General features: G+C 50.6%; 1 protein-coding gene across 1 annotated transcript; it reads right to left on the bottom strand.

Annotated features, from left to right (window-relative positions):
• Window positions 1-1,902: 1,902 nt before the first annotated feature.
• On the bottom strand, window positions 1,903-5,612 carry LOC100689009 (MHC class I antigen Hm1-C4). Its single transcript, NM_001243994.2, is given in 8 exon segments — window positions 1,903-2,103; window positions 2,249-2,296; window positions 2,444-2,476; window positions 2,649-2,762; window positions 2,889-3,164; window positions 4,562-4,837; window positions 5,065-5,334; window positions 5,540-5,612. Coding segments are annotated over 8 exon segments (1,095 nt in total). The 3' UTR covers window positions 1,903-2,098.
• Between the last annotated feature and the right edge of the window lie 7,405 nt (window positions 5,613-13,017).

The following is a 13,017-nucleotide window of genomic DNA, read 5'->3' as shown; positions in this document are numbered from 1 at the left end:
TCTCTCTCTCTCTCTCTCTCTCTCTCTCTCTCTCTCTCCTCTCTCCTGTCTCTCTCCTGTCTCCTGTCTCTCTCTCTCCTCTCTCTCTCTCTCTCTCCTCTCTCTCTCTCTCTCTCTCTCTCTCTCCTCTCTCTCTCTCTCTCTCTCTCTCTCTCTCTCTCTCTCTCTCTCTCTCTCTTCTCTCTCTCTCTCTCTCTCTCTCTCTCTCTCTCTCTCTCTCTCTCTCTCTCTCTCTCTCTCTCTCTCTCACACACACACACACACTCACACACACACTCACACTCTCACACTCATGTGCACACACACATGCACGCACACAAGCACAAACACACACACTCACATTCATGTGCACACACAGAAGCACACAAGTGCGCACACACTCACACACACACTCACACACACACACACACACACACACACACACACACTGGCACTTGGCATGCTGAGAGGAGACAGAAGGATCAAGAATCAAGGCCAACCTGGGCTACAACAAGATAAAACAAACAGCATAAATGAACACACAGGCTTCACAGCCTACAGCAGCATCCGGGGCCACTCTGTAGGGGAAGTTGTGTCAATTTCCCTTCCCTCGCTCATCCCTAAGATCAGTGAGCACTAGTGCAGGGGACCCTAGAGTGGTGTAGGAGGGCCTTGGAGATCCCCTCCTGCTATAACGACCCCCAACACTGTTCAGGGACCTTGTTCGTTACAGAAATCTAATTTTCCTCCATTTATCTTCCTTTCTTTTAAAAATATTTATTTTAATGTGTAAGGATGTTTGACCAGGTTATGTCCCTGCACCATGTGAATGCAGTGCCTCGGGTGGCCAGAAGAGGGCAGCCTATCCCCTATCCTGGGCGGGGGTGGGGGGGTGGGGGGGTGAGCTGGGAACTGAACCCAGGTCCTCTGGAAGAGCAATGAGTGCTCTTCAGCCCTGAGCAATCTCTCCAGCTCCATACTTGTCCTGGAAATGACACCACCTTCGTTTTTATGCTGAGTTTTCTGGGGTTCTTTTCTCTGCAGCACAGGGCCTCACCCAGACCTGAGCCACCACCCAACCCAGCCCCCTGCAGCGAGGGTTTGAACAGAAGCTCTGGGCTCTCAGGGTCACAGAGTGCCAGCCATGTACATGCTCACAAATCAAAGGAGTTTCCCCATCTGTCCCCACTGTCACTCTCTACAGGAGGGTCCCATGTCCTCCACACAAACACAGCATTAACACAACTCACACAGGGAACTTTCCAGACCAACAGGTTCTCCTGGATGGTCTCCAAATCAACTGGGTGTGTTGTCAAAGTGCTTCTTACACTCTACCCGTGCCTGTTTTTAATGTGTAGCCTCTGAATACAACTTTATCCCAAAGCTTTAGTACTACAATAAACAGGGAATATGGCGTAAAGAGCTACAGCCAGGTCAGAGCCCAGGCTGACCTGTCACAGCAGCCTTGGCTGCTCACAATTCTGGGGACAGGACATTGCTCTGGCATTCCCTGTGTCTCTGTGACAACAGATCTCAGAATGTGGTTTTAAGTGAAAAAGAGAAGAGAGCCTTGAGGTGACAGAGCTGAGGAGTGACCATGTCACAGTCAACAGTGGACTGAGCTCCACCTGGACACAGCCCTGTTCTCACTCAGCTCCTACAATCCCATCCTATCCCAAGATGGACACAGCACAATGAACACAGATTCTGGAAGGTTCTCCACGCTATCACTTATTTCCTCCACAAACTCATAAGTATCTCAATAATTTATTTAACAGCCAATCAACCTGTCAGATCAAGGATGAGAACAATTAAATTCAAATTGAGATCCTTATTTTCAGAGGGGAAGTCAGGGGTGCAGCTCAGGGCAGCATGGAGGTGACAGGATGGAGATGTCCCCTCCTGTCTGCTGGAACAGGAAGTGTTGGCCATGGAAGGGAACACAGGCAGTGCAGGGACAGGGTCCTGGTGTGCAGGGCTGGGCTGGGCTCCTCAGTTCTTCACATTGAGCCCATAGGATCACAGGGAACATCAGACACTGTTGCAGAGTCAACCGTGGATGTCACAGGAGAGGGCTGAACACATTGTCTGTCACTCCGTCCATGCCAGGCAGCTGTCTTCAAGCTACAGAACAACAGTCATGAACAATCTTTGTGAAGACAACATCCCAAAAACCCACCACTCACTCACAGGTGATTCTGGGGGTCCCTGAAACCCAATCATGACCACTTTGCCCCCCCCCATCCCAAATCAGGTCCCAGAGTGTCACCTTTACAATCTGAGAGAGACACATCCGAGCTCTGGGAACTGTCCCTGCCTGGGGATAAAATATATACTTTCATAGGAAGATAAAAACATAGCCCCTAGAAGATTTTGCTGCAGGTGATATTATGGATTTCCAGATCCCCAACTACTCCAGCTTCACCCCACAGGCCTCAGGGACAATCCTGCTCCCCACACTTACCTGGAGCTGGAGCATAGTTCCCTCCTTTTCCACCTGTGAGAAGAAAAGCTGTGAGAGACCAGGGAGGAGCCAACCCTAGGAATTTCCCAGAACCAACAGCAGACCCAGGTCAGAGACAGGAGCTATGGGGTGTGGATGTGTTTCCATGAGGCAGAGAACACTTCTAAAATGGCTGAGAGAGAACTCAGACCCTGCCCTTTCCTACCTGAGTTTCTCCTCTTCCTCACAAAAAACACCACAGCTCCAATGATCACAGCTCCAAGGAGAACCAGAGCAGCAATGACTGCCATGATGGGAAAAGTGGACTGAGGAGGAGGCTCTGGGAAGGGAAGGACAGGAAGGGAAGGTGAGGGTCATGACCCCAGCTCTCAGCCCTGACCCTGCTCAGGCTCTGCAGAAGGCTCCAGCTTTCCCTGACCCCAGCTCTGCACCCCTCCCTCCTTACCCCATCTCAGGGTGAGGGGCTCAGGCAGCCCCTCATGGTACACATGGCATGTGTATTTCTGCTCCTCCCCAGAAGGCACCACTACAGCTGCCCACTTCTGGAAGGTTCCATCCCCAGAAGGTCTGGTCTCCACCAGCTCCATGTCCTGAGTCTGTTCTTCCTCCTCCCTCTGCCAGGTCAGGGCGATGACAGCAGGGTAGAAGCCCAGGGCCCAGCACCTCAGGGTGACATCACCTTTAGGTCCAGGATGATGGGTCACATGTGCCTTTGGGGGATCTGTGTGGAAGATTTAAGAAATCCCACAAGAACAAGGTAAAATGAAATCTGCAAAGACAAAGTTAAATCAGTGATGACACTGAACTATGTGTCTGAACACTTCTGACTGTCATCACACTAGTGACCTGCAGGGGGCGCTGGTCCCCCTCATCACAGATCTGTACATTTTCCAGGGGGACCCAGAAGCTAAGAGGGAATCTCAGGAACCAGCAGGTCACATGGTCTTCCCTATGTGATGTTCTATAGCATAAGTTAGGTGGTAAAAGTATTGAAGAAGGAATGAAAAATAATTTATTTATAAACATGATTAAATGCATATCAAAGTAAGAAATTAAGAGGAACGGCGTACATGAAGGGTGTCACCAACTACTGCTGCCACCATTGAGGCCCAACCACTGTGGCCATCTTGCTGACCAGCATAACTGTCTGTCCAAGTGAACAGCCATCACCAAAGTGAGCAGCAGGAATGGTGTGAACCTCTGACACTCAGCCAGAGAAAATGACTCCCTAACCCCAGCCTCTCGGGGCGAAGATACAAGGTGTTGTCACCCAGGATCCCTGGAAATAGCTGTGGAGCCCAGTGCAGCACTCACTGGGAAATCGGTGCTCACAGGGGTGTGTGGATTTTACTTTTCAGTCAAGAAAGTTCAACTCCTAATTCACTAGGAGCAACACTGCAACTTGTTCCAGCAGAATGAGAGCAGTGGGGGTTTGGATGGTTAATTCTGGCAGAAAACAGTCTAAGCTCATGGGACTCTTTCCTCTAAAGGGAACACTGACTTCTGTGATTATCCAGATTAGCAGTCGCCCAGGGAAGAAGAAAATGACAACTCAAAAAAAGAAAAAGATAAAAAGGAAAAAAATCCTATAATTTCGAGTGTTTTTCAGGGCACCCCAAAAGTGTCACGTGACCACTCTAGGAAGAGATAGAATTGGGGTGAGGGAGGGATGCAAACCTCACCCACAGGAATCTGGGAGATTGTATTCTGTGGAAAGTTCTAGAAACTGGGGGACCACCCTAGGGTCGGGGTAGCCACGTCTCCATCAGGTATAGGAGACTTCCGGTCCTGGTGTGTAAGGCTGACACACTCAGTCACCGGGTGTGGGCAGAGAACCTGGCCTGGCAGAGGCCATGGCTGGCAGAGGGCTGCAGACTGAGGAGCCACTGCTGGGGTGTGGGCATCTTCTCTCCCACCCTCCTGAGATAGATCTGGAACCGTCCAGGGAGAAGGCTGAGCCCTGGGAGATCAGTGCAGCCCCTGCCAGGCTGGATCAGGAGCCCCAGGGCCACTGTGTCCCCTCAGAGACAGGGGCGTGACCCCAGCTGAGGGTCTCTTCTTCCTCAGGACTGAGCCCAGCCCGAGGGCAGAGGGAGGAGATGCCCGCGGCCCCTGCACCTGTGCGCAGCAGCTGGTCCTTCCCGTGCTCCAGGTATCTGCCGAGCCACTCCACGCACGTGCCCTCCAGGTAGGCCCTCTGTCTGTCTGCAGCACCAGCCTGCTCCAACTTGCGCCGGGTGATCTGCGCCGCCGTGTCCGCCGCAGTCCACGTCCTCAGGTCCTCGTTCAGGGCGATGTAATCGTCGCCGTCGTAGGCGAACTGTTCATACCCGCGGAGGAGGCGCCCGTCCGACCCCACGTGACAGCCGAACATCCTCTGGATGGTGTGAGAGCCTGGGGGGGGACCCGCCGTCAGCCCCGCCCACCTGATTAGTCACCGGTCCCGCTCCGAGGCCCCGCCCACCGGTGGCCCCGCCCACCCCGCATCCTCTAAACAGAAAGGGAAACCGGGTCCGGTCCCCGCTCTCCTCCTCCTCCCGGACCACGGACTTGGGACCCGGGGCGACCCGGCCCGTGCGTAGGGACGTGAAGGTCGTGACCTCCGACCCGGGGTCACTCACCGCCCTCGCTCTGGTTGTAGTAGCCGAGCAGGGTCCTCAGGTTCCCTCGGTCAATCTGCGCGTTGCCCTTGGCGATCCGCGTCTGCCCCTCCCAATACTCCGGCCCCTCCCGCGCCACCCACGGCGCCCGCGGCTCGTATCTCGGATTCTCGGCGTCGCTGTCGAAGCGCACGAACTCCGTGTCGTCCACGTAGCCGACAGAGATGTACCGGGGCTCCCCGAGGCCGGGCCGGGAGACGGTGGTGTGGAAATACCTCAGCGAGTGAGAGCCTGGGGGCGGCGCGCGGTGAGACCCCGACCCTCCTCCCGGGACCCCGGGCGGGCGCGCGGGCCGGGAGGGGAGCAGGGCGCGGGGCTCGGGACGCGGGTGGGGACGGGGCGGGAGGGTCCGGCTGGGCGATGCGGGGACGCGGCTTCCCCGGTGCCGCCCCCGCCCTCCCCGCAGAGCCGGTTTCCCTCCCGACCCCGCTCTCACCCGCGCGGGTCTGGGTCGGGGCCAGGGCGGCCGCCAGCAGCAGGAGCAGCGTGCGCGGCGCCACCGCCCCCATCTCGGATCTGAGCGTCCGGGTTCCGCTGTCTGAGGACTTTATACCCGGTGCCCGCGGACGCTGATTGGTTCCTCGGGATCCTGACACCCAATGGGGTGAGCACCGCCCAGGTGTCGTCATCAGTGTCCGGGCAGAAGGAGCTGACACAGGTCAGGAGCTGGAGAAGTGAAACTGGGGACAGGGGATCCCCGCGCTGGGCGTCCCCACCCCGGACCTCACCGCCTGGGACTAAGACTTTGTCTGACCCTGTGCTGCGGACACAGCGCGGTTTGTCCCGGTGTCCCTGAGCCGCCCAAGGCCAATGCTGGTCAGGTTCGTCAGGATGAAACCTGAGAGCTTGAGGATTCCGGTAAAGTACACGCAGCACTTAAAATGAATGTTCACGGAAACAGATGCTGTCACAGTCCCGGTGAGTGCGTGGGGCCGCCGTGGACACTGCATGGAGGTGACTGGAGTTTTACAGCTCTGGTCAAGTCCTTCTGACACACTGTGTCATATGTGACTCTCCGTGCAGGAAGCAGTCCCTACTCCCCTCTGCTTTCACTTTCTACTTCAGTTATGTGTGGCTTGTATTTGTGACACAAATCAAAATGCACAGAAACAAAATAATTATAAGTTTGATTTTTCTCCACATTACTGAACAGTAGGATAAAACCTCCAATTCCCAGTGTGAACCTCTACCATGAGAATCACCCTCTGTCCAGTGTCCACACTGCACAGGCCTGAGGAACCCAGGAGCCAACACAGTTATCAGATCCAGGGCCCCACAAACCTGTCACGCTCATCTTCCTCATCTCATCAGCTCATAAAGTGTGGGTGATGTTCAAAGAGAGAGAGAGACAGAAATAGAGAGGGGGGGAAGGAGAGAGAATGAGAGGGTCACAGGTTATATGCCTTCTAACACACTATCATAATTATTTTCTTTATAGTTAGTTACAGTTCCTCTCCTACTGTGTTTATTCACTAAAGCAACTGTGCCATGGAAGTGTGTGGACACAGGGAAACATGGAGTGTAGACAGCATCAGTGTCCTGCTGTATTTGATATCCACGGTCTCTTCCCAGTAGAGAAGGGGTCCACTGTGCTGAGACAATGACCCAGGTCCACACAGACAATCTCAGGACTATGGATTGAACACCCCTGTAAAACACAACCACCTGGAGCCACAGATGGTCATCTGGGAAGAAACACCAGGAGTCTGAGTGTAAGCTCAAGGCTGTGTAGACAGGATCCTGAATGCAGAGCAAAGTCTCTCTTTACAGGGGTGAGTCCTGAGCATCAGGCTTGGCAGTGTGAGCGCCCCATGCAGGAGACAAGAGCCTGGACTCTGTGGGAGTCTGTGTGGTGCTTGCAGGTCAGAGCCTCTGCTTTAAAGGGAAGCATCTCTCTCCTGCATCCCAACCCCAGTGTTGTTGTCATTGTATCCCTGGAAGTGACTTTATTTGAGAAAAATCCAGGGTTTGACCTCAGAAAAGAAGGAAGAGGAAGTAGGAGGAGAGGATAAATTGTTTTGGGCTTTGGGTCTCTCCTGGTGTTTTTGTTTTGTGTTTGAGACAAGGTCAGTCTCCTTCACTCTGGCTGTCCTGAAACTTACTGTGTAGACCAGGCTGGCCTTGAACTCACAGAGATCCACCTGTATTTGCATCTCATGTCGTGGGATCAAAGGTTTTTGCCACCACACCTGGCTTTAGTTCCTTTTCTATAGCTATGATAAGACATTGAGACCCCCAAAACTTATAAAAGTAAGTGATTAATATGGGCTCAAGTTTTCATAAGAAAGGAGTGGAGGCTGAGACAGCTGAGAGGTCACATCTCTATCCACAAGCAAGTGTCAGAGACACCGGGAATAGTGGGAGTCTATTAAAACCTCAATACCCAGCCCCAGTGGCACACTGTAGGGAGAGACCCCAATATCTGTACCAATCACCACACCTGGCTGGGCATGGTCACAGGTATGTAGAAGGGTGTAGGATAAAGGGCGAGAAAGAGCAGGGCTCGATCTCTGTCTCTCTGTCTCTGTCTCTCTGTCTCTGTCTCTCTCTCTCTCTCTCTCTCTCTCTCTCTGTCTCTCTCTCTCCTGGTTCAGCCAGCCTTTGGAAGCATCTGGGACCAGACTTCTCAGAGTGCCAAATCTGGTTACTGACTCCTCCTGTGAGGATAACTCCCCAATAAATTACCAGCTAATAACCTATCTCACTTGCTCCTCATCAACACACCTCCTCCAGCAAGGCCACACCTCCTGATCCTCCCCAAACAGTTCCATTGACTAGAACTGAGGTATCTGAACCTCTGATCCTGTGTGGCCATTCTCATTCAAACATCACAGTATTCAGTGTGGAATGTGAGATGCCCTGCAGGGCCATTAGGATCCCCCATTTATTCTGTCACCTCCTGCTCTGCCCTTCTCTGTCTCCTCAGGCCTCATCCATCAATGCCCAGCACCCCTCACTCAGGCTCTGCACTGACTCTTTCTCTTCCTTTGCATCCAGGTTCTGTCATCAGCCATCTTGTCAGCCATCTTGCTGTGAGCCAGGCTGTGTGGTTTCCTTCTGTGAAATTCCAATAGGGGCTGGAGAGGTGGCTTAGAGTTAGGAGCACTGTTGCTGTTTACAGGATCCAGGTTCAGTTCCCATCACACACGAGGTGCTTCACAACCATCAGTGACTCCAGTTCCATGGGATCCAGTGCCTGGTGCACCTGCACACACACACACACACACACACACACACACACACACACACAGACACACACACACACACACACACACACACACACACACACAACACACACACAGACACACACACACACAGACACACACACACACAGACACACACACACACACACACACACACACACACACACACACACACACACACACACACACACACACACACACACACACACACACACACACACACACACACACACACACACTCACACACACACACACACACACACACACACACACACACACCCCTAATAAAAATATAAATTAAAACTACATTTTGAAAAGTGCTGCAATGGCTCCCTCTCCCTCTCCTACACGTCTGGAGTGTGACACCCACGCTGAGGACACAGTCCTGTTTAGTCAACATTGAATCACCTGTTAGTGAAGTCACAGCTGGAACAGGACAGACACTGATGACTGAAATAGACTGTCCTGAAATGAAAATAGCAAAACAGTATAAAATTAAAAACACAGAAAGATGTCATTTTATGGACCTACTGTGCAAGGTGAAACACAACCCCATTCCAGGAAGTATGTGCTCCTCTTTGCACTTGAGCCTTGAGTTGGTTTTTAATTGCTGCTGAACAAGACAAACTCCAGTCAGTCACTTGAATGCTAATTGTAACAGATTACGAATTTCTGAATATCCGGAAAGTTCCTGTAGCCAGTGACGTCCCCGTCCTCATCTTCTCTCCCATTTCAGCCCCCCATGGATCTCTCCTTTCTAAGAAGAAAGAGAAGCCTTAGAGTCTAGGGGAGTAGAAACAGGAGAAAAACAGGACTGGGAAAAAACAGGATTGATGTGAGCCAACATACGATAAAGCTTAAGGGGGACCATGGCTGTCTGAGCTGCCACAGGCTCCTGTCTATACAACTCCAAGGGTCTTGGGTCTGAGGCTGTCCTGCCCTTGTCAAACTTACAGCCAGATGGAACTTTCCATCCTTTTCCACCTGTGAGAGAAAACTTCTTGAAAGAGGGTAGGGAGGAGGCAGAGCCATGAGGGCCAAAAGGACCTAAAAAGCTTGAAACCAGGGAAGTTTCCAGAACTCTGAAACAAAATAGGACATCTATTCTTGGTTGTCAACTTGAGCACATGTGAAAGTAACTAACACTAATAAATGGAGGACACAACTGTGAGGGATGTTTGCTTAATTTGAAGTCAGAAGGTCAATTTCTGATCTGGATCTTTGAGGTGGAAAGACACACCCCTAATCCAGAACATTTGAGCTGGAGAAACCCACCTCTAATCTGGGCCACACCTGCTGGAAGTCTCTACAAGGACATTAAAGAAGCAAGATTTTTCTCTTGGCCTCCTAGATCTCACCTCACTAGCAAGTCCATTCCTTCCCTGGCATTAGAGCCGACTTCTTCAGGATTCCAGCATATACTTAAGACCAGCTGAGACATCCAGCCTTGTGGACTGACTGAGCAACTACTTGATTTTTGGACTTTTTATTTATAGTCAGACATTGTTGGATTAGCTGGACCACAGCCTGTGAGTTATTCTAATTAATCCCCTTTCTATAGATAGATACATAGATGCCCAGACATACACATAGATGCACAGATAGACACATATATGCACACATGGATACATAGATGCACAGATGTATACATAAATGCACAGAAAGATACATAGAATTGCAGATGGATACATAGATGCACAGATGGATACATAGATGCACAGAGGGATACATAGATGCACATATGAATACACAGATGCACAGATGGATACATAGATGCACAGATGGATACATAGATGCACAGATGGATACATAGATGCACTGGTGGATACATATATGCACAGAGTGGATTCCCTCAGACCCAAAGCACAGGGAAGCCTGGCCCAGCAGATGGAAAAGGTGGGCAGGGAGCTCATTTCACGGTGAGAACTTGATAAAGACCATGCCACAGAGAAACCTGTGTTCTACGGTGAGCCAGGTGCAGAGAGAAAAACAGCTCTGCTACTCATGACAGCCTAAGACTTGAGAATGAGGCTCGTGACCATGAGGGTCATCAGCTGTGCTCTGCATTTGCTCTCATTAGCATATTGTGCAGAGTAGCGTCATGTGACCTTGTCACCTATGCATATAATGTGCTCAGTCATGTTTCTCCTCATTCCTCTGTTCCTTTCCACACACACCCTTTTCTGTGAGTCCCTAGTACTCTGTAGTGGGATTTTCCTGTCCGACCACAGAGTTGTGCTGGTCATGATGTCTCTTAACAACAGAAACCCTAACTAAGCCTTTAATTCCAGCACTTCAGAGGCACGGATAGGCCGATCTGTGATTTCAAGGCCAGCTTGGTTTACTGAGCAAGTTCCAAGACAGCCCAGGATACACAGAGAAACCCTGTCTCAGAAAAACAAAGAAAAAAGAAAGGAAACCTGGGCTGGAGAGATGGCTCAGAGGTTAAGAGCACTGATTGCTCTTCCAGAGATCCTGAGTTCAATTCCCAGCAACCACATGGTCGCTCACAACCATCCATTATGAGATCTGGTGTCCTCTTCTGGTGTGCAGATACACACGGAAGCAGAATGTTGTATACATAATAAATAACAATCTTTAAATAAAGAAAATAGAAAACCCTAAGACAGAAGTTGTTCCCAGGGAGTAGGGTATTGCTGTCATAGGCCCAGTCACATCATATTTTGTTTGGAGGAATTTGGACTTTAGGGGTTTGTGTTAGGAAAGTAGTGGATGCTTTAAGCACTGCTTAGTGGTCCATACTAGTAGGAGCATGGAAGATGGTGGTGCTGAGAATGATTTGAACTGTGGGGGCTGGCTCAAGAGAAGAGTTTTGAGAGGAGAAGAATTTTAGGACACTGCCTAGAGACAATTCTTGTGATATTTTGGTGAAGAATGTGGCTGCCTTTTTGCCTTTTCTGAAAAGCCCGTCTGAGGCTAAAGTGAAGAGATTTGGATTAATTGCACTGGCAAAGGAAATCTCTAAACAGCCTAGTATAGGCTCTTGTTTGGTTATTAGTGTTCATGGTTACAAAGATTTATAATGCTAAGGAGCAAGCTGAGCTAGGAAAAATACAAAATGTACAATTTGAGGAGAAAAGAAACAACAGGAAGTGGATTGGAGCTAAGTCCTGTGTTCAAGGAGATAAACAGATTAAGAAATGGAATAAAGGGAGTGGACAAGATCCCACCCAGCTAAATCTCCTTCTTGTGCAAAGGAATTAAAGAAAAGGGTAGAGCGGTGTGGTGGGACACGCCTTTAATCCCAGCACTCCAGAAGAGACTGGCGGATCTCTGAGCTGGAGGCCAGCCTGGTCCACAGATCCAGTTTCAGGACAGCCAGGCCTAGTGAAGGCAGAAAGCAGAAAGTTGGTGAAGATGGAATTGAACAGGGGACCATGTTCCAGCCCCAGCAGGCAGCAGGCCTTGGCATCTTTGGTCACATGATTCTTGCTTTAGAGACAAGGATAGAAGAAAGGGGTTGTGGAATCTGCTTCCATGACTGTAGAAAGTTGATGACCCCAAACATGTGAGTTTTTAGTAGGGTTACTTACAGGAGTGGGGCGGTGGGTTACTTACAGGACTCCAAGGCAGCTTCATTCCTCAAGAGCTCACCCCACCCGAGTGATGACATGACAGCTGAGACCCTGAACACTGAGAATCTCCTCTGGGTCAATGGGTGACTCAGAGTCTCCTCCAAGGTGAACTCTGGGAGTTGGTGCTTGTGGATCTTGCCAGTTTCTCTTTTCCCAGAAATGTGCGATGTTACAATAAATCTTTCCACCAAAAGCCACCCGAGCCCTGCCGCTACCTGGGCAGTCTCTGCCAGCCGCCTGAGTTTTGTCTGCCACGTGATAAACAAAATAATACAGAGACTTCTATTATGTACAAATGCTGCTTGGTCAATGACTAGGGTTTCTCATCTGCTAGCTCAGTCTTATATTATCGTAAATCTACATATTTTATAAGACTTATCTTATCGGACGCCTTCCATTGGCTTCACATCACGATGCTGGAGGAAGAGCGGAGGGGAAAAGGGCTACTTCCTGGTTGTCCTTCCTTAAATATGAGTCTCCCTGCTATGCCACTTCCTGCCTGGATCACCACTTCTTACTACATTTCCCAGAATCCTCCTCGACTCCTAGCCCTGCCTAACTTGCTGCCTCATTGGCCACACAGTACTTTATTTATCATCCAGTAAGACAAACACATACACAGAAGCACTTCCCCCACCTGTGCTATTTCCATATTTCCTGAATCTCACAGCCCCCCTTCCCCTCCCCGCTGGCTGGGCTGTATCAGTTTGTCTGCTGTATAAAAAGCTGAAAGCTCTGGGAAGATCATGAGTAGAGACAAGACAACCACTCTTCCATGCTTCCCTGCTATTTGTCGTTACTGTCTTTGCTGCCTCAACACTGTTCTTCAGAGTGTCAGGGGGCTGCAGCACAGGTCTGCAAATGCGGCTGGAGTTCCACAGGCAGCCTGCAGGGGGCTCTCTCCTGGTCTGTGGGACTTGGTCATAGAGGTATACCTACATGATTTGTGCCTCTTTCATGACATTTGAAAATTGTTACGATCAATTTGGGAAATTCTAGGTCAGTGATGACAGCTGTTAGAATGTTATTAAAGCCGGTGTCAGTATTATTACGACCTCGGCCCATGCCTTTAATCTCAGTACTGGGGTGGAGCACCGGGGGCAGAGGCAGGCAGG

Source organism: Cricetulus griseus (genome assembly GCF_003668045.3).
Source record: "Cricetulus griseus strain 17A/GY chromosome 1 unlocalized genomic scaffold, alternate assembly CriGri-PICRH-1.0 chr1_0, whole genome shotgun sequence".
NCBI lineage: Eukaryota > Metazoa > Chordata > Mammalia > Rodentia > Cricetidae > Cricetulus > Cricetulus griseus.
Note: the sequence above shows the minus strand (reverse complement) of the source record. Positions and strands in the feature narration are given on the sequence as shown.